Source organism: Neophocaena asiaeorientalis, unplaced genomic scaffold (assembly GCF_003031525.2).
Source record: "Neophocaena asiaeorientalis asiaeorientalis breed wild unplaced genomic scaffold, Neophocaena_asiaeorientalis_V1.1 scaffold540, whole genome shotgun sequence".
In the NCBI taxonomy this organism is placed as follows: domain Eukaryota; kingdom Metazoa; phylum Chordata; class Mammalia; order Artiodactyla; family Phocoenidae; genus Neophocaena; species Neophocaena asiaeorientalis.
The window spans coordinates 5,435,694-5,457,278 of NW_020172141.1; the positions used below are offsets into that span (position 1 = coordinate 5,435,694).

General features: G+C 55.4%; 1 protein-coding gene across 9 annotated transcripts in view; it reads left to right on the forward strand.

The window, feature by feature from the left end:
- TOM1L2 (target of myb1 like 2 membrane trafficking protein) overlaps positions 1 to 21,585 on the forward strand; it is an 82,729-nt gene that overhangs the window by 32,808 nt on the left and 28,336 nt on the right. For 7 of the 9 annotated variants that reach the window (XR_003004073.1, XR_003004072.1, XR_003004074.1 and 4 more), the window contains exons 2-4: positions 10,538 to 10,622; positions 16,253 to 16,331; positions 19,958 to 20,107. Coding sequence is in view for 6 of the 9 variants with exons in the window: in XM_024752224.1 (XP_024607992.1) it covers positions 10,538 to 10,622; positions 16,253 to 16,331; positions 19,958 to 20,107 (314 nt within the window). In the remaining 3 variants the exon portion in view is untranslated. Of the gene's footprint in view, positions 1 to 10,537; positions 10,623 to 14,110; positions 14,822 to 16,252; positions 16,332 to 19,957; positions 20,108 to 21,585 lie in introns of those variants that run through there. The other 2 variants (XM_024752256.1, XM_024752265.1) reach the window with 2 other exon arrangements.

The window sequence follows — 21,585 nt, forward strand, 5'->3', positions numbered from 1 at the left end:
CCGCATGGCGCTCCCCCGCACTCGCTGGGTCACGGTGTGCGTGCCTCCTGCCTGCTTCTGTTCTGTGCCTGTCAGTGCTCTGGTGCGGAGGCCCCCCAGGCAGTTTGGGCTTGAACTGGGAAGCCTTCAGTGGCTCCGTGGCTCGGCCCCTTGCCCTCGCCTCTGCCCTGGGGGTGCGCATGGGCGAGGCCAGCAGCCCCAGAGCCGCAGGTCAGCTCGATTCCCTGCAGCTCTGACCAGAGCACCAGCCCCCCACCGGACCTTTCTCTTCCCGTCAACCGGCCCAGCGGCCTGGCTGTCGGATAACAGCAGGAGACCCCGGCGGCCCCGCGCTCGCGGCCTGGCCCGGCTCCTGCAGAGCCCTGCGCCCCCAGCTGCCCACCCGGCCCTAAGTCGGCGCCCCCAGCCCCCGTCCCGCGCCCGCCTTTACCTACTCGGGAAACGCTCCATCGGGTGCCCCGTGTCTATGCCTCTAGAGGACACACCCACGTGCACTAAGCTGTGGACCCCCAAGGGGGGCTCCCAGTTAAAAAGAACTTGGGTCAGCAGCCTGGGGCCTGTGAGGCTGACAGGCGTCTCCTCTCTGCTGCGGGCTGGCCTGAAGGGCCCCTTTGTTGGGGGAGGGGAGCGTGTGGTGTCCTAATTAGGCTGGCGTGGAGTTGGGGCTCGGACAGAGCTGCCCCTTGGAACCGAGCTCTCCAGGTGGGAGAGTAGGTTAGTGATTTTGTGAATTTGTCAGTCTTTAAAGAAAATAGGAGATTTAAAAGAGAAGACTAAATGCAGTGTGGTATTCTGGATTGGATCCTGGACAAAAAGGGCATTTTAGCGGAAAAACGGAGAAATCCGAATAAAGCCTGGAGTTTAGTTAGTAGTTCTCTGCCGATGTTAATTTTTCAGTTTTGACATGTGAGCAGTGGTTCTGTAAGATGTTAACATTAGCAGGAACTGGGAGAAGGGCACATAGGGACCCTTACACAATCTCTGCGACTTCTCAGTAAATCTGAAATTATTCCAATATTAAAAGTTTATTAACGAAAAAAGGAAGAACAAGGAGAGAGTTGACCTGGCAGCTGATTGCACTTGATCCCTCACCCCCGCTGCCTGTACACTTCTCGGCCCAGGCCTTCTCAGCTCCACCTGGGAAATCAGGAGGGCAGGCTGTGGCCGGGGACAGGGGCCCTGGCTGCTCTCGAGGCCCCAGCTTTGTCTGTGGGTGTCGGGGTCCCAGGCTGCGTGCGCCAGGGTGACCTTGGTCGCTGCTCCCTGCAGGCGGTGTGCTGTCGCTGTCGGGCTGATCACCCCTCGGCCTCACTTTCTTCCCCTCTGAGACGGGCTGCCCTCCATGGGGGCGGGTCTGGGGTACATAAGACGAGTGTGTGAAGAGCCCGGCCCAACAGAAGGTGTGCTCGCTGGACACCGGATTCCCTCCCCTTGCGCTCCTTCTGTGCGAGAGGAGTGCGCATCGGCGCCTTGACGACGCGAGGTCACAGGTGGCAGCTCTGAGGGTGAGACGTGGCCGGCGGGGCACGGGCAGCCTACCCAGGGCCCATGTCCAGAGTCGGGAGATGTGACATGTGTCGTGAGTGACTCGTAGGCAATCTTACCGGCTGGGCTCTGAGACCTGGGAGCTTCAGCGTTTGGATCCCTGAGGAAACGGTGCCTCTGCCTCGCAGGTGGGCCGGGCCGTTGGGCGCTTCCTTCCGGAAGGGGAGCCCCTGTGGCGCAGAAACCCAGAAATCAGGAAGCTGGGTATCTGCAGGCTCCTGGGCATCAAGCGGCCGGGGTGGCTGGTGGGCGGCTGTTTACCTGTAGGTGGCAGTGGTGACATGGGAATGCGAGGGAAGGGGGGGGGGGGCCACACAGCTGCCACGTGAGAAAACCCGCTGTGATTATCGCATCTTAGAGATGACGGAAAGCCTTAAAGAGGTTGAGTTCCGGGGGTCACACAGTAATTGGCTGAAGTCTGAAGCCACCAAAGCGTGGGTTCCAACTCCCTGCTCAGACTCCACAGTCATGCCTGTTTCTCCTGCTTCTGAGCCCAGAGGGAGACCCTGGGGACAGCTGGCGCCCAACGCTGATCTCCCCAGGCCACCCAGGGCGCGGCGCCCAGGGCCGCAGAGGGTGTGCAGTCATCGGTGCTTGGCATCACAGGCCAGGCCAGGCCCTGCCGCGGATGCGGAGACGTGCTGCCTTCGTGCAGCTGCAGGTTTAGACGGGAAGCCAGGTACCCCCATGGTTTGTTACGGCCGTCACATTGGGAGAACCTCCCAGAACAGAGTTGGAACAGCCTTGAGAACTTGGCCCTTGCATGGACTGTACCGTCAGGTGCTGGCGCCTGTCAGAAGCATCCCTAGGGATGGTAACTAAGGAGGCTGGGGGGAGGACGTGGCGGCAACAGTAGACATGGGCAGGCTGGCGGGGGCGAAGGCTTTCCAGGCCGGAGAAGTCCAAGTAACCTCCTGGGGGCGGGACGCAGATACAAGGCCCCTTGGCTGGCAGAGTCCTCTGGACCCGGATGTGGCTCCCGCTTTCACACTCGGGCAGGTAACCTACCTTTTCCTGAAATCAGGGCTCAGCTCCGATGGGTCTCCTCTTCCCTTCATTTGCCCTCACAGTGATGATCGGGTTTGGTGAAGTTCTATGTAAGCCCAGGAATGCTAACTTTCACCACTTCTATTCAACATGGTACTAGGAGTCCTTGCTGGAGCAATTACAGCAGAAAAGAAATAAAGGACGTCCAAATGGGAAAGAAAGAAGTAAAATTATCTCTGTTCACAGATGACATAACCTTGTATGTAGAAAACCTAAAGATTTCATTTAAAAAAAAAGTGTTAGAATTAATAGATTCAGTAAAGCTTCAGGATAAAAAAATCAACACTCAAGAATCAGCTGTATTTCTATACACTAACACTGAACAATCTGAAAAGGAAATTGAGAAAACAATTTCATTTATAATAGCATGAAAAAGAATAGAATCCCTAGGAATTAACCAAGGAGGTAAGAGACTCATACACTGAAAACTACAAAACATTGCTGAAAGGAAGGAAAGAAGATAAATACATGGAAAGACAACCCATATTCTTGGGTTGAAGACTTAATACTTTTAAGATGACAGTACTACCCAAAGTGGTCTGCAGATTCAATGAAATCCGCATCGAAAGCCCACCAGCATTTTTTGCAGAAATAAAAAACTCCATCCGAAAATTCATATGGAACCTCGGGGGACTCCAAATAGCCAAAATAACCTTGAAAAAGAAGCACAAAGTTAGAGGACTCAACTTTCCTGATTTCCGAATTTACAGTAATCAGAACAACGTGGCACTGGCATAAGGACAGATGTACACCAATGGGATAGAATAGAGAGCCTGGAAATAAATCTTCCCATATATGCTCAACTGATTTTTGACATGGGTGCCAAGACCATTTAGTGGGAAAAAGACAGTCTTTCCAACAGATGGTGCTGGGAAAACTGGATATCCCCATGTAAAAGAATGAAGTGGGACCCATACCTTATACCATATAGAAAACTTAACTCAAAATAGGGCAAAGACCTAAACATAAGAGCTAAAACTATAAACGTTTTAGGAGAAAACAGGGGGATAGCTTCATGACACTGGATTTAGCAATGATTTCTTGGATATGACACCAAAAGAAAAAAATAGATAAATCAGACTTAATCAAAATTGGAAACTTTTGTGCATGAAAGGACATTATCAAAAGAGGAAAACACAGCCCACAAAATGGGAGAAAATATTTGCAAAGCATGTATCTGATAAAGGATTAATTTCCAGAATATATAAATAACTTCTAGGGACTTCCCTGGTGGCGCAGTGGTTAAGAATCTGCCTGCCAGTGCAGGGGACGCGGACAGGATCAAGCCCTGGTCCGGGAAGGTCCCACATGCCACGGAGCAACTAAGCCCGTGTGCCACAACTACTGAGCCTGTGCTCTAGAGCCTGTGTGCCACAACTACTGAGCGTGTGTGCCACAACTACTGGAGCCCACGTGCCTAGAGCCCGTGCTCCTCAACAAAGAGCAGGCCCCGCTCACCACAACTAGAGAAAGCCCGCACACAGCAACGAAGACCCAACACAGCCAAAAATGAATAAATAAATAAAAATTAAATAACTTCTACAACTCAACAACAAAAAACCAAACTACCCAATTTAAAAATGGACTTGAATAGACATTTACCCAAAGAAGATATACGGTTGGTCAATAAGCATGTGAAAAGGTGCTCAACATCACTAAGTCATGAGGAAATGCAAATCAAGACTGTGATGAGATACAAAATAACAAGGAGACGAGGGTGTGGAGAAATTGGAACCCTTGTGCACTGCCGCTGGGAGCATAAAATGGTGCAGCCGCTGTGGGAAACAGTCTGGCAGTTCCTCAAAAAGTTAAACATAGCATCACCGTATGACCACCAATCCCACTTCTAGGTATACACCCAAAAGAACGGAAGGCAGGGACTCAAACCGGTATTTGCACACCCACGTTCATAGCAGCATCGTTCACAGTAGCCAAAAGGTGGAAACAGCCCATACAGATGAATAAACAAAGTGTGGACCCCAATGGAGTATTATCCAGCCTTAGAAAAGAAGAAAATCCTGACACTTGCTCCAACATGGATGAATCTTGAGGAAACTATGCTTCGTGAAATAAGCCAGTCACAAAAAGGACAAATATCATATGAATCCACTTACCTGAGGTACTTAGAGGGGTCGCTTCATAAAGACAGAAAGCAGAAGGGTGGGTGCCAGCAGCTGGGGGAGGGGGATGGGAGTGAGGGTTTAATGGAGACAGTTTCAGTTTGGGAAGATGAATAATTTCTGGAGATGATGGCGGTGACGGTTGCACAGCAATATGCATGTACGTAATGCCACTGAGCTGTGCGTTTAGAAATGGTTAAGGTGGTAAATTTTTTGTTATGTATATTTTACCACACACACACACACACAAAATCATGGGGGACTTCCCTGGTGGTCCAGTAGTTAAGACACCGAGCTCCCAATGTAGGGGGCCCGGGTTCAATCCCTGGTCGGGGAACTAGATTCCACATGCCGCAACTAAGAGTCCGCGTGCCGCAACTAAAGATCCCACGTGCCACAACTAAGATCGCACGTGCCGCAACTAAGACCCAGAGCAGCCAAATAAATATTATTTTAAAAATCACCAAAAAAAGAAGAAAAGAAATCATAGGCCAATGTACTGTCAGAGTGGGGTAGGGGACTGGGGGGATCAGAGATCACTGAGACCTGTTACCTCATTTGGCGGGAAGCAACACCTAGAGAAGGAACCAGAGAAGAAAAGGGAAGCAGAGTCCAGGAGCTCAGGGTTAACGTGGCAGAGCCAGGACTGGAGCCAGGGTCCTCGAGCTGCAGGGCAGGGACTCGGTCTGTCTTGCCTCCTGCTGTTTCCCCATGCCCAGCCCTCAGTGGCTGTTAGCTGGAGGGCTGTGTCCCGTTCCTTCCCCGGGGCGGGACCCCCAGCCCCCTGGCGCTGTTGGAACACGTCTGTCTGTCCCTGCCTCGTGCCCACAGGTTCTGGTGGGAAGGCACAGGGCGGGACCCAGGCAGGGGTGTCTCACCTGCAGCCAAGGTTGGAAGCAAGTTCTCCATCACCACCACCCCCCACCGCCCTCTCCAGCTGCGGGGTAGGGGAGAGGGGCTTACCCAGTCCCTGAGGACTTCACACCAGCTCTGGCTGGTTCTTCCTGGCTTGTCTTGTCCTATGTGCCCTGCTTACAGGGGCTTGCCGTGGTCTGTCACAGTTGGTGGGCAGGGGCGGGGTTGCCACTCACTTTCCCATGGCCCCGTGGCAGTAGGGCCCAGGGATCGGGGCCCCAGTGCTGTGGCTGGACTGGGTCACGACTGGCCGTCTCCCTCTCCCTGCCCACAGGTCAAGGACGGTGCAGGGCACTTCTCAGGCTGCTAATCTCAAGTACGTGGCATGGGGACCACGGGGTTTTATTTTGCCTTAAAGTTCCAGAGGAAGCTGCCTCTGTAGTCTGCGGGCTGTTCAGATGTACTTTATCTGCCTTTTAAGAGGGGTGAAGGAGGAGTGGGGCCTGCTGGCGTAGAAAAGGACATCCCATAAAGCAGGGGCGAGGCTCTCCAGTGGAAGAGGACCAGCTGCAATTAACATTCACAGGGCAGGTTAGGAATCTGGAGCGAGCGGCCACCATGGCTCTGAGTACAGTGTTGGGGTTGATTTTTCTTTCCCCCTGGCTGGTCTGTGCCCACCTGCCCCGCTAGCATGTAGCAGTGCGGAATCCAGATGGCTGCTTCCGTCATTGGTGCGTATCATCAGATGAGCTTCTTGCCCATCCGGACCCCCTTTCCTCCGTTCTCCACACCGGGCACGAAGCAACCCGGAACGCTGTTTCTTTGCGCCGGCACCTCTGGGCTCCTTCTCACACTCTTGATTGTTGGGGAGGTAGAAAATTTGGCTGTTTTTTTCCTCCATTCTCACCAGAAGAATGTTGCTGAATGCAAAAATGCTAATCCAGCCTCTTCTGCCTTCTGGGGCTGGCTGCTTCTGAAGTTGCTCCATTTCACAGCAGAGTGTGGACGTCCGCAGCCAAGAAACCAAGCCACTGGGTCTCGAGGCTCCTCCCAGCAGGACCACCTGGGATTTCCCACTGCGTGGGAGGGGTGAGGGGTGGGCTGCTGGAGAAAAGCCCTGCTGGGAGAGGGCACTGTCATGGCTGGCAGGGTCGAGCGGCCCCCGACCGGGTATCAAACCCGTGCCCCCTGCAGTGGAAGCGCGGAGCCTTAACCGCTGGACCGCTAGGGAAGTCCCAGGGTCGACCTTCAAGGCGCCCTGGCCCCCAGCCCGCACCAGGCAGGAGGCAGCCTTTTCTGAATGGAGAAAATGCCATGGCAACAGCATCAGGATGACATACTCTTTTACGCTGAAGGTTTAATGGGAGCTGTGTCTGCCCCTTCACAGCCCTGTCCAGCCCTGCCCTGCCCAGGCCTGCTCAGCCCCTGGTCATTAGCATATCACCGGGGACCTCTAAAAGGTCAGCCCTTTGCAGCCCGGGTCACTGGTGCTTTGATCTTTCTCCATCCCAAGGGCTAGCTGGCGGGAATGACTTGGCCCTTGTCCCCTGGAGCATTGTGTTTCTGCTGTTGCACCAGGATTTATCTTCTGTTTTGACAATTTATGTGATAAAAGAAATGAGCCTGAACTTTGCGTCCTCTGGCCTGGGGACAGGACGGAGGGAGGGAGCCCATGGGAGTGGCCACAGTTGCAGGGCAATCAGATCCAACTCAGTTCTGTTGCTGGGGGAATTCTTTTATGAGGAGAGGAAAACGAGAACTGATTTGAGCTCCTTTGTCAGCCGTACCTCCTTCATCTGTCTCAGCCGAGCCAAATACCCACAGCTGTATTTCTGTGGCATATCCAGCAAAATGAAAAGAAAGAAGCATTCTTTGGGGGTTGGTTCTTTATAATCAAAAGGAGTATCTATCTTTTAGCTTGAAAACTCAGAATGCTGGTAACTGAATAGAAAGCGCTGACCCCCAGGATGGGTTCTCATGCCTTTGACCCCCTTCCCGGTGCCGGGGGAGGGGGAGGTTCATGGACTCTGCTGCTACCCCTAACTCGGATGTGAGGTTCATTGACTGAACGTTTCCTCTGTTAAGCCTCCAAGACAGTGTCCCCGTGGCCCTGCCACGGTGCCACTGCTGCTCTCTCTTCCCGAGCCTGTGCCGTGGCCCGTGCTGTGACTGGCCAGACCACCGGCAGAGGGCGGCCCTTTGGCCAGCTGGCCTGTCCCTTCGCTGGCTCCGTAGGGTCGCAGGCAGGACGGCTTTATTAGGAGGCCACTGGTCATTAGCACCCCTGCTGTGTGATCCCGGGGGGGAGTCCCCTCCTCTGGGTGTGGACACCTTGAAGGGGAGGGCCCTTCAGAGAGGCAAGTGGCCGGACGAGCGGGGAGTGGGGTGGGGTGGGGGTGGAGGCAAGGGTCGTCCCGACGCTGCCTCGTTCTGCCCTCACCTGGAGCAGCCTCTGCCCTCGGTCTTCCCTTCTCTAGACTGGACGGTGCTTTGGCCATTCCTCCTGCGTGCCTGTCCCTGCTCTCCCCCGATCAAATCCTCCTGCCAAGTGGCACCGTGAGCTCTGGTGGTTGAGACCCCCGCCCAGCCCACCGCACGCAGGGGCTCATCAGGGGTGACTCTCACCGCTTGGGGGCAGGTTTGCTCGTTCGCGGGTAGGGAGTCTTTGGGTGCCCAGGGTGACGAATAAAGGGGGTGAAAAGTTTGGGGATATAGCCTTTTCGGTAAAAATTAAAGCAGTGAGGCTTTTTCCATACAGAATGAAGTAGCAGTAGCTGTTTGGAGTGTGTGCTCACCGCTTGTAAGGACAGCCTTCGTTTGGGCGTGTGAGTTCCAGGGTGTTGTGTACAAAACGAGCGTCCCTTCTCCGCAGCTGCCTCCGGTAAAACAAGGCCACTTCCAACACGTACAGAGGTCGCGGGGTTTTTATGGAGCGTCAGTGGAAGTGCGGGTTGTTTGAAGCTTTTGTTGAAAGGGGGGTCATGGTCTCCCTCTCGAGAATTGTGCAGTTAGGATGGGGCAGGCTTGGAATTCAGCTAAGATCCCAACGTTGGGTCCAAACTTGCCTGTGCTGACTGCTGAGGCCATATCAGCAAATGCCTAGGCGTTAGAGACAGACAGACCTGAGACCGGATGTCAGTGCCACCAGCTCAGCTATGTGATCCCGGCCAAGGACCCAACCTCTGAGCCTCACTTCCTTCTTTCTAAATGTGGGAGAGAATCACGCCTACCTTAGGGGGATTTTTTTTTTTTAATTTTTAATTGTGTTAAAATACACATAACAAAATTGGCCATCTTCACCATTTTTAGTGTTAAATACATTCACATTGTTGTGCAACCGCTCTCTAGACCTTTTTCATCTTGCAAAACCGAAGCTCTGTCCGCATTCAGCAGCAACTCACCGCCTCCTTCCCCCAGCCTCTGGCACCCACCATTCTACTTTCTCTCTGTGAACTTGACTACTTTAGGATGCTCAAATAAGTGGAATCACACAGTATTTATCTTTTTGTATCTGGCTTGTTTCACTCAGCATAATATCCTTGAGGTTCTATTCACGTTGGAGCAGGTGTCAGAATTTCCTTCCTTTTTAAGGCTGAATAATATTCCATTGTGTGAACCTACCACGTTTTGTTTATCCATCATCTGTGTCTAGACACCTGGGTTGCTTCCTGGCTATTGTGAATAATGCGGCTGTGAACATGAATGTGAAAATACCTCTTTGAGATCCTACTTTCAACTCTTTTGAAACTCTTTTTGGGTGTGTACCCAAAAGTGGAATTTCTGGATCATATGGTAGTTCTCTTTTTGATAATTTGAGGACCTGCCATTTTTTTTTTTTTTTTTTTTTTTTTTTGCAGTACGCGGGCCTCTCATTGTTGTGGCCTCTCCCGCTGCGGAGCACAGGCTCCGGACGTGCAGGCTCAGTGGCCATGGCTCACGGGCCCAGCCTCTCCACGGCACGTGGGATCTTCCCGGACCGGGGCGTGAACCCGTGTCCCCTGCATCGGCAGGCAGACTCTCAACCACTGTGCCACCAGGGAAGCCCCCTGCCATACTTTTTATAAGGGCTATATCATTTTCCATTCCCACCAACAGTGCACAAGCAGTTTCTCCACATCCTCTCCAGCACTTGTTATTTTCTGTTTTTTTTTAATATATATTTTATTTATGGCTGTTTTATGTAACTGGATCTTCATTGTGGCACAAGGGATCTTTTAGTTGCGGCATGCGGGCTTCTTAGTTGTGTCACGCATGTGAGATCTAGTTCCCCCACCAGGGATCGAACCTGGGCCCCCTGCATTGGGAGCGCAGAGTCTTAGCCACTGGACCACCAGGGGAGTCCCTATTTTCTGTTTTTTTTGATAGCAGCCGTCCTAGTGGGTGTGAGGTGGTATCTCATTGTTGTTTTGATTTGCATTTCCCTAATGACTAGTGATTTTTAACACTTTTTTTTTCATGGATTTGTTGGCCATTTGTATATCTTTTTTGGAGAAATGTCTGTTCAGGTCTTCTTTATTTATTCTAAAGGATACTAACTCCTTCTCAGATTTGCAAATATTTTCTAACATTCCGTAGGTTACTCCGTTTTTACTCTGTTGATTGTGTCCTTTAATGCACAGAAAGTTTTAAATTTTTGTGCAGTCCGGTTTATCTATTTTTTCTTCCGTTGCCTGTGCTTTTGTTGTCACATCCATGAGTGAAATCATTGCCACACCCGATGTCATGAAGCCTTTCCCCTGCGTTCTCTTCTGAGAGTTCTAGCTCATGGGAGTTTGGTGAATGAAGGGCAGGCTTAGGAGTCAGCCCCCGGCCCCCCTCCCAGGTATTCCCGTGGGAGCAGCACCCAGAGGTGCTGTCGGCTCAGCCCATCTGCCTGGTGGGAGAGTGGGGTGGGTCCGGGTCCCTCCTCTTCCCTGCCGGGGTCCTTATTCCAGGAGAAGTGTAAGCCAGTTTTCTTTCTGAATTTGCAGAAAAGGCTACAGACGGCTCCCTGCAGAGTGAGGACTGGACACTGAACATGGAGATCTGCGACATCATCAATGAGACGGAGGAAGGGTGCGTGTCCCCCACCCAGGGCAGGCGGGCGGCGGGCCGCTCGAGTCGGTCTGTGTGCAGCCCGCTGCCCTGATGTCTGACAAGTGGTTTTCCTCACCGTCCTCCCCCCACCCGCAGTCAGAGCAGTGACCGCCTCTTGATCACAAGGGGAATGGCGTTGCTTGGCTTCGGGGTCCCCTGCAGCACGATCCCCACCTCCTCCCGCCTTCCGCAGCCCTGGGGACTGGCTGGAGTCCCAGGAGGGAGAGGCCCCCGGGGTCTGTGGGGTAGTGGAGGGCTGGGCGCGGGGCAGACTTGTGAGGCCCAGCCCCCCCCCACCCTGCGCTGCCGGGTCTGTTCTTGCTGCTGCATTCACGTCCTCTTCTGCATCACAGGTACATTCCGTGTGTACTGCTTCCAAAGTAGTCGGTATGTGGCCCTCTGTCCACACCGTAAAAATGGAATTTACGGTAGCCACGCCCTCTTAAACCCTCTCCAGACCTGGGCAGCCCTGGCCTTGGCGCTGTCCTTACTGGCCTTGCCACGTGGAGGCTGGGGACCAGCCTCTGACGGTTGGCCCTGCCTTCATTCAACAAACATGTCCTGAGTGACCACCTCATGCCGGGTCCCAGAGTGAGTACTGAGGGCACAGCAGGGACGGGCCAGACGGAGTCCCTCCCCTGTGCCACGAGCAGGACAGTTACCACGCACCCTGGTCAGCTGGTGACATGGCTGGGGAGGAAGAGCTGGGGGTGAGTGCTTGTGAACAAGTCACCCAGGAGGGCCTGGCCCAGGTGGCTCGAGGGGCGGAGGTGTGAGCACCAGGCCAGGGAAGGGCTTCCCAGCGCACAGTCCCAGGACAGAGGGGCTCTGTTGTGACTGGGGCCGGGGGGCCGGGATCCAGGCAGGGACCCTGTCTTCCACTTGGTCTGACGTTCATCTTATTTATTTATTTTTAAAGATTTATTTATTTAATTTATTTTGGCTGCATCAGGTCTCAACTGAGGCATGCGGGATCTTTCCTTGTGGCGTGCGGGCTTCTCTCTAGTTGAGGCGCGCGGGCTTCTCTCTAGTTGTGGCGCGCGTGTTTTCTCTCCCGTAGTTGTGGTGTGGGCTCTGTAGTTTGTGGCATGCGGTCTTAGTTGCTCTGCGGCATGTGGGATCTTAGCTCCCTGACCAGGGATCGAACCCACATCCCCTGCATTGTAAGGCGGATTCTTTACCCCTGGACCACTGGGGAAGTCCCCATTTTATTTTTTTTTTATAGTTTTTTTTTGTGTTTAAATTTATCTGGCTCCACCAGGTCTTAATTGCAGCACTTGGCTGCAGCATGTGGACTCTTAGTTGCGGCATGCAGGATCTAGTTCCCTGACCAGGGATTGAACCCGGGTCCCCTGCATTGGGAGCATGGAGTCTTAGCTACCGGACCACCAGGGAAGTCCCTGAGGTTCATTTTAGGGATCACGCTGGCTGCCATGCCTGGGACGGCTGGGCTGGGGCTGTCACAATCACCCTGGTGTGAAGCGATGGCAGCTTTGACTGGGGTGGCAGTAGAGGGGGTGAGAAGCCATGAGAGTCTGAGCATTTCTGAAGGCGGAGCCGGTGGAATTTGTGCCGTGGGCCTGAGAGGAGAGACAGGATAGATAACCTGAGGTTCGGGGCAGCTGCATCCCGATGCCCAGCAGGCCGGGTTGGAGGTTCAGCTGAGGTTCAAGCCCTTCCTGGGCGGCGCTGGCGGGAGGGGTGGAGGGCTTGGCCGCCCTAGGGGCAGCAGGTTGGGAGCCCTCTGGGAGGGGAGCTGCAGCGACCAGCTCGGTCCTGGCAGGAGACAGGATGTGTTGAGGAGAAGGCATTTTAACCCCGTGGCCCCTGGCCTCCTTCCTGCCCACCCCACCCCCGGCCTGTCCACGTTTATTGAGCCCACGGGTGGGGCGCGGCCTCTGGAGGCCGAGGCGGGTGCTGGACGGGTGGCCGAGGCCATGGGTGCAGAGGGGAGGAAGTGGGAAGTGCGGGGGGATGGGATGGGCATCTGGACCAGAGGCCGGAAGGGGGCTCAGGCCGCGGGCACTCTAGCTCCCTTTGCCCATGTCGCCCGCCCCTCCGTCTGCCACACCGAGCTCCTCCCTCACCCACGGGCCTTCCTGACGTCTCTCTGGCCCCGCTGGTCTTTTGGTTCCGTGAACCTCCCATTCTCATGCCCAGCTTGCGGGTCCCCAGGAAGCGCGGAACGTGCACACGTGTCGGAACGGAGCGTCCTCGTCCCATGGGGGCTGGAGCCCAGCCCCTCCCCCTGCCTTGTCGAGGGAGGGTCCTGGCCCCTGCTGTCGGCCTCTTCCTGAATGAGGGGAAGCCTGCCCTCTCCCTGTCCCAACGCCCCGCGGATAAGCCCCCGTTGTGTGATCCCCTCACAGCCCGTATTGTACTTGGGCTCGCCACAGCTCAAACTCGCGTGTTCTGATGTGTGTGGGAGGGAGTGTCTGTCTCGCCCCCAAAGCCCTGGGCCCCGAGCTCCCTGAGGCAGGCATCTGTCTTCCTTACGGCCACGTCTCCACCACCTGGACACATTCGTGAGGTAAGAGAGTAAGTGGATAAAGTCCCTGGGGACTCAGGGCCTGAGGACGAAGGGGGTCGTGACCCAGGGCGACATGGGCTCCACGAGGGAGGCCAGTGCCAGGCACCTGGGGAGGGGCATCCAGGTGGGGTCCAGCAGCCGCCCAGGGGTCAGCAGGCAAGGTGGGCGGATAGCAGGGCAGGAGAGAGGGACCAGGGGCCCGGGTGACCCTGGGTGGGTTCCCCTCCCGTCTCGGTCCGCTCAGGTATAAAGTGGGCCGCAGCAGTGGCTCGCTCGTGGCTTCACTGCCCTGCCCTGTGCCCGGCCCATGCGAAGCCCCGGCCCACACCAGCTCAGGCAGCACCCTCCAGCCCGACAGGGCAGGACCAGACCATTTTAATGATGAGGGGCTCAAGGCTCCAGCACAGGAGCTCTGTCCGTGCTTCCTTTATTTATTCGGAGCTCACCTCTGGGAGACGGTCCTGCTGAGCACCGATTTGGTGAGCTGTCCTGCAGGCCCCTCCCTGGGCTTGCCCTAACGCCCAGGCTGGGGTCACCTCCAGCCTGGGGCCTTGTGTGGCTGCCCCTCGTGCCCTGGACCCTTGGTCACTAGGCAGGAGTGCCCTGGCTAGATGACCTCCCCGGGATGTTTTAGACCCTGTTTACCAGGCCTCACCCAGACCTGCCAAGTTAGGTGCAGCAGGCATATGGATTTAGTAAATGCCCTTCAGGCAATTCTGACATGCGGCTCTGGTGAGGATCCCCTGACCTGGTCGTTTTCATGACCATCTTGGACCGTCCCCAGCTCATGGACTCTTTGTGTCCCAGCCTCTAAACTGGAGTAGCCCGGATAAATGCAATGGAGCAAGGGAACAGCTGGGAGGGGGCGGCCGCGAGGAGGGGAGGTGTCCAGGGTGGGCGGGGCGGGGCATCGCCCCCCTGCGGGGTAAGTGGGAAGCAGCTCAGAGGTGGCAGTTCTGGAGCCAGAGGACAAGGTGGGCTCAGGATGACCAGAGAGAAGGTCTCTTCTGGGTCTGGGGTCCAGCTCCCACAGCCCCGACCTCTCCCCCTGCTTGGGGCCCTTTCCTGCTCTGCTGGGCTCCAGCACCCCACTCCCCTCTCCCAGTTTCCTGCTCTGCGTCTGATCGGCTGCTGTGCGGCTCCTCTGACAGGACTTTGATTCTGTCTCCGAGGCTGCTTCCCCGGGGAGAGAGAGAAATACTTGCTTTGGTGCTCCCCAGTGCCTCTCAAGCAGCACTTCCCCGATGGATTTTCGGTGGATTTTCACTTTCTCTCTAACCCGGGAGCCTGCCGCCTCTCTGATTTCCCGCCACCGCGTGCCCCCCCAACCCAGGAGCTCCATGAGTCACAAGTGAGCAGAGCCCTGGGAGGCTCTTCCCATGTAGTGCCCCGTGGAAGTTCAAGAGGAGGGATGAGAGCGTGCCCGGCGGGGCCTTTGAGACAGAGGACATCAGTCCCCGCTCCTGGCCGGCGGCTGCTGACCTTCATCAGCCCCAGGCCACCAAGTCCTCAAAGCCGAGAGCCTGTCGAGTCCCGTGTTTGCAGAAATCAGCACCCCTGTTTGGGAACTGCAGCCACACTGCAAACACACCTGGCAGGGACCCCTCCCCAGGGAGCCGAGAAGTTCCGCGGGGAAGCCATGCTTCAGGTGACTTGGGTCTGTTTATTCCTTCTAGAGGCCTCGCCTTGCTTCTGTGTGTTTCTGTTGAAATTGGGCTGATTGGCAGAGCTGCTCCCCTCTCCTTCCCCAGCTCCCTCACGTACTTCTTGAGAGTATTTTTGTTTTTTTGTGTCTTTGTTTTCTGGGCGCAGGCTTTCTCTAGTCACGGCGGGCAGGGGCTACTCTTCTTTGCCGTGCACGGGCTTCTCATTGCGGTGGCTTCTCTTGTTGTGAAGCACGGGCTCTAGGCGCGCAGGCTCAGTAGTTGTGGCTCGCCGACTCTAGAGTGCAGGCTCAGTAGCTGTGGTGCATGGGCTTCGTTGCTCTGCAGCATGTGGGATCTTCCCAGACCAGGGCTCGAACCCGTGTCCCCTGCATTGGCAGGTGGATTCTTAACCACTGCGCCACCAGGGAAGTCCTGGTAAATAGATTGTATTTCCAAACTGTCGGAATAGGAGGCCCCGATTTATGAACCTTCACTTTAGGAAAGACCCAGATTATGCTGGCCTGCTGATGGGTGGGCGGCAGGAGCCCACTTGTGATAGCAGAGGGCGGGGTTCCCCAGAGCGGGCCATGGGCACCGGGGGACCCTTAGACACGGGCACTGCGCCTAGTAGATGCCCTCAGGGGCTGGCTGGAGACCCGCCTCCCGGCGTGGCTGTGGTTTCAGGAGGAGTGTGTACTGGGAGCAGACAGTTGGCGTATGACAGAGCTGTTGTCAGCTGGAGGACCCTGCAGCTCTGCCTACAGGGCCCCCGGGAAGCCGGGTCAGATCTGGTACCAAAACACACAACTCCCAGGGTTTTGAGCAGACTTCAGTTTTCTCAGGAAAAAAGGAGTTCCACAGAGCCTGGAACCTGGACATCCAGATCTGCACAGGGACCTGGCCGTTCTCGCCTGTGTTTCTCTGGCGGGGTCCCTTCAGCGAACCCACCAGTGGCAGGCTGGTTATTGTTCTGGGTAAATCATACTTGCACGTGATGTGGAATTCAAGAGGGCTGCAGCCTGCGACCTGGGGAACAGCCCCTCCTCCTCGGCCCTGGCGCCCTCCCCAGGGGCGGCTCCCTCCAGGGTCCCCTCCTGGCAAAGATGTGTGCGCTGGGCATTCCTTGTCCTTTTGTAACTCACATGGCTGCGTCCCCTCTGCCCTGCTCTGCAGATGACACTAGTCTGTATTTTTGGTGCGTTAAGAGTGTTTATTCTTCTGTGCAGCTGTGTAGTGCTCCGTTGTATGGATAAGCACCATTTAATTCAACCTGGTTCACGTTGACGGACATTGCGTTTGTTTCCAGTCCTTCACATTTACAAACAGGCGGTAGCAAGTAACCTCGTGTACATGCTAGTTGGCACGAGTGGCCCTGACTCTGTAGGCTGGGGCTCCGGTGGGATTGGCAGGATCTGCCTATGTCTATTCTCCAGGCCAAAGGATGCCATTCGAGCCCTGAAGAAGCGGCTCAACGGGAACCGGAACTACCGAGAGGTGATGCTGGCGCTGACGGTGAGTGCCCCCCTGCCCTCCCCCAGGGCGGGAGAACGTCCGGGAGCCGCAGCTGGGGGACAGCCTGGAGTGAGCGCTGCTAGGGGTAGCTGTGCCTCCTGCTGCCGCCCCGGTGTGTCCACCCTTTGAGACGGGTGAGCCAGCAGGGACGCGGCACGGGCAGTGTTGTCCGGTGCAGAAGCCCAGAGCAGAGAAGCCACAGGCCTGGGCGTGGGTCCCCGGTGGCCAGCAGCCTGCTGTGAGGCACTGAGACCAGCTGCTTCTCTAGGGGTCAGCTTCCTCCTTGTAAAAGTGCCAACTTCCACCGAGCACCTGCCCGAGACTAGGCTAGCTCTTCAGATGTTAACTCAAATGCTTCCAGAAACCTTCCTAAATAGGTTTCATCATCCGCTTTTACGGATGCAGAAACTGAGGCTCGGAGAGGCCCAGAGGTTTGCCCAGACTTCACAGCTAGTGAGGTGCCAACTGGATCATGGGATAGAAACTGAACATCGCCGCAGAGGTTCCAGGGAAAGTCAGCAAGTGACTCCTTTCAGGAAGGAACAGACCAGGTTTTTGCCCGTCTTTCAGATGTCAGAAAATTAAAAGGGACAACTTCAGGTATTATTTCTGTCTTGAAAGCTGACATTTTTTCAAATGTGGTGAAAACCAGGCCACAACATGTTCCTCTAATAGAAACTGTAACAGGTCAGCATGTGGACCTCCCTGTAGGGTTGAGTAGTGGGTTGTTTATCCAAAACAGCCGTAACATGTTCCTTTTAAAGCAGAGAAACTGTTTGGATTTCTTGCCCAAGTGAACACCCAAGACTTATTAGAGTTCTCTGCCAGGGAACTGGCGTTCGAATAATGAGAAAAAGACCAGTTGAGAAACAGGGAGTCGAAAGCTTTTGTTTTTTCCTCAGAATTTCAACTGCAGCTTTCACTAAACCCACAGTGATGCCCAAAATGAACTGTTTTCAGAAACAAAAATCACCAGGGACAGGCAAAACTCACGAACTCTTAGCACGCAGGCCATTTCCCTGGCATCTAAACACCTCCCACTCCATGCCCGGCATCGTGGTAGCTGCCTGGGATGGAGATCTCTCCACCGTGGGCCCTGCCATTCCTTCCTTCCTGTAGTAGAGCATGAGGGCCACCATTTAGGGTTTCCTTAAGTCTTACATTTAAGTCTTTAGACCGTTTCAAATTAAGTTTTGTGACTGGTGTAAGTTAGAGGTCCAGTTTCATTCTTCTGCGTGTGAATATCTAGTTTTCCCAACATCATTTATTGAAGAGACTGTCCTTTCCCCATTGAGTATTCTTGGCTCCCTTGTCAAATGTTAGTTGACAGTATATGTGAGGGTTTATTTCTGGGCTCTCAGGTCTGTTCCATTGGTCTGTGTGTCTATTTTTATGCTAATACCACACTGTTTTGCTTCCTATAACTAAACTGTAAGTTTGAAATCAGGAAGTGTGATGTCTCCCACTGTGGTCTTCTTTCTCAGGATTGTTTTGGCTGTTCAGGGTCGTTTATGGTTCCATATGAATTTTAGGATTGTTTTTTTCTGTTTCTGTGAAATCTGTAGATGGCTTTGGGTACTGTGGACATTTCAACAGTATTAATTCTTCTGATCCGAGAACATGGGAAACCTTTCCATTTACTTGTGTCTTTACTTTCTCTTACCGATGTCTTGTAATTTTCAGGGCACAGATCTTTCACCTCCTTAGTTAGATTTATTCCTAAGTATTTATTTATTTTGATGTGGTCAGGCCTTTGCTGCAAATCCCGTAATGCCTTTGGGAGATTTGTGAAAGGTGCAGACCCATTTTTCGTCCGCTGGAGGCCCAGCCTGGCACACACTGCCTGGGCTCTTGTCTGCTCTCGTGGCATCTCTGTCTTGTCCTTGAACTAACCCTGTTCATCCATCACAGTCCTCCTGCTTCCTGAGGGCCTTTGAACTTCATATCTGCCCCCACCAAGGTTGTCAAGATGTACCCCAAATAGGAGTTGGTCAGAGGTCTGGGGCTTCCTGCTCAGTCACTAGTGCGGCTCTGATTGCTTGGAGGCGCCGTTTGCCTACTCCGCGGGCCTTAGCTGCATTCAGGAAAGTTCCCACTGTGTTTCAGGACCAACAACCCACAGCGACAGATTTGCCTTTTTGGTAGAGCAGCCTGCAGTGGGCTTGCCAGCCGGGAGCACTTCCGCAGCTTCTGCTCTGCCGGGCGGCCCCACCGCCTCCGTCCAGGGCATTTTAAGGACCAAATGAGGGAACGAGAGCGTGGCAGAGGTTGCCTGTCGTCTGAGGCACTCGCGGATCTTGGTGGAGGGTGGCCCTGTGCCTCAGGGCAGGCGGAGGCTCAGAGGAGGCTGTGGGGGATCCTGTCCTGCTTCTGGCCTGACCAGCAATTTGTACCTACACCACTTTCTTCACCTTCTAAGCCTTTTAACTCTGGGGAAAAAAAGGGGATAACAGCCTCCATTTAAAAAGGGTGAATGAGTTGTGAGGATGGAGTGAAATGACATACAACGTGAAAGGGTCTCCCCTGGGTCAGCCATGCAGTCACGTTCCTAACATCAGTGTCAGGAACTTTCTCCATGACCAAGCTTTGTCCAGGGAAAGCCCCGTTGTCCGACCCTAGCCCCGGGGAGGGACTGCCTGGGGTCACCAGTGGACAGTTAGTTTAGGCAAATGAGGACAAGCAAGGCGGCCAGCAGTGTCCCCTGATGCTGGTGACGTCCTTCCGTGGAGGCAGTCCCCACCAGCCAGCTGTGGCCTGGGTGCCGGCGTGGGAGGGGCTGGCTCATCGTCCGGGTCAGGGGGTTTCCAGAGAGCGAAGGGGTCCGGAGAGCTGCCTGCGAGGCTGGAGGGACCCTCCAGTGGGTGCTGTGAGCTCAAGGCCCCTCGCTCGTGCGGTGGGGGCCCAGGACAGTAGCCCTGTGACACGTCCTCCTGCACTGGCCCGCCAGGCAGGTCTGCACTTCAGACACGCTCACCCTAACTGCAGTCCTGCAGCGGGGCACTCGCACCCACTTTGCAGGCAGGGAAGCCGAGTTCAGACAGATTGGCCCTGAAAGTGGACCTGAGATTCAAGCCCGCACTGGCCGTTGCTCAGAACCCACAAGCGCTGTGCTTTTCTAGCGGCCGAGGCCTGTGTAACTTATTTTTCCGGACGAGGAAGGAGGGGCAGAGTTGATTCGAATGTGGCCAAGGCCGCAAACCGCATATGGGGGTGGGAGACCCGGGTCACGGCCGGTCGCAGTTGTGGAAGCAGGGTTGTGCGGCCGTGTGGGGCCTTCGCCTCTTCACGGCCAGGTCCAGTAACTCACCAGCAGCGCAGGCTGCTCCGGTGGGCCCCGCCCGGGAGGGCCCGCATCCACCGGCTGTTGCCACCAACCCAGAGGCTCGTTTCCAGGAATGCCTGGTCGTTTTGACCCCGCTGAGACCCCAGTACCCTTCTCGTGCGGATCCGGTGCCGCCCGACTGCTGTGCAGGCCCAGAGACCCCAGCCAGCAAGGGGCCACCTGTGTCCTGCAGAAGGGTTTGCCTCTGGAGGAGCCCATCGGCAGGATGGTCGGCAGTGGGGAGAGGGGGCCGCATCTCCTTGGCCCCTGGGGGTGACCTCTGTTTCCATCCCGCCCGCATCAGGTGCTGGAGACGTGCGTGAAGAACTGTGGCCACCGCTTCCACGTCCTCGTGGCCAATCGGGATTTCATCGACGGTGTCCTGGTCAAAATCATCTCTCCCAAGAGCAACCCCCCAACCATCGTGCAGGACAAGGTGCTGGCTCTCATCCAGGTGGGTCGGCGGGGAGAGAGGAAGGCGGGGCCTCCCAGCAGCAAGTCCTCACGCTTCCCCATCATTTGGAGGAAAGGATGGGTGCTTCTGGGTTTAAATATTTGTTGAGAAACACTTGTTTTTTACCCTCATCCCGGTGAGATGACACCCTCAGCGGTGGCTCTCCTGGCCGTTGCTGGCTGTGTCCGGGTGCCTGGCCCTCGGCTGCCCATGGGGGACAGGCCTGGAGCCTAACGGAGCCACGTGCCGGCTCCACGTGCCACAGGGCGGGGCCAACTCTGGGGTCGTGGGGGTGATGTTCAGGATTCACTGAGGACATGACAATTCTGTTGAACCCTGAGGGGTGACAAGCTGGGTGGAAAGGTCAGAGTGCAAGGGGTATGGCAGGTAGAGAGCAGTGTGTGCAAAGGCCTGGAGCATCGAGAGCACAGGTGACGCTTTGGGACGTGTTCATTATTCATTGTCCTGTAACAAATTAGCCCAAACTTAGCAGCTTAGAGCAACGGACGTTTATTACCTCCTAATTTCTGTGGACCAGGGGTTCAGAAACAGCTTAGCTGGGCGGTTCTCGGGAGGGTGCCGTCAGGGTGTCGGCCAGGGCCACCTCCTCCGAAGGCTCGGCTGGGGCTGGAGGAGCCGCCTCCAGGCTGCTCCCACGCGGCACCCCCACCAGCGGGCCCCCCCACCCCGCCAGCAGCAGGTGTCGTAGTGTCCCATGTCCTCGCCATCGTCTTCCTCATAGCCCGTCTGACAGGTGCACAGAGGTTGTGCATCCTGTTGGCCTTTTTAAACCCGTCTTGGAAAGAAGGTGATGTTATTTCCATGTTGAATGTGCTTTTAAAATGAGAAGTTGAGGTCTGATGGTCCCCTGGGAGGGCGAGGGCTGCAGCTTTTCTGAAGTCTCCAGCACCTGTGTCCCCACAGGCACGGGAGACTTCAGAAAGTCTCTCTTTGCACGGCCCCCTCGCTCCCCACCCACCGTCCCTCTGACACCTTCCTAGAAGGCTGATCCCAGGCATCGTGGTCCCAGGGTGGCCCACAGAGCTGGCGTTTCCAGTGCACCTGTGAAGTCAGGATGCCCGTCCCTCCCCGCTCCCCTCCACCCCTAATCCCTCCATTCAGCCAGGCAGCCGTGTCCTCTGGCTGCCCTCCTGCCACCCCACCTCCCTGGGCTGCACGGAAAGACACCCCCTCGGGCTCGTGTGCTCAAGGGACCCTGCCCTTCAGGAGGACAGCGTGCCAGATGCAGCAGGCCCTTCTGGAAGGGACAGGGCTCCCGGTGGCCCGGGAGGAGGGGGCCTGTCCAGAAGGCGGGCCTCCCGTGACGTCCCCTTTGTGGGACATCCCCCCGATCTACGCCACCCTCAGCCTCTTCCTGGGGTTGTTCCAGGACAGAAAGGACATGGTTCTGGTGGAGGAACCTCATCCCTGCCTCCCGCACTCCTCCCAGAGTAGTGTCTAAAAATTCTCTTTCTTTC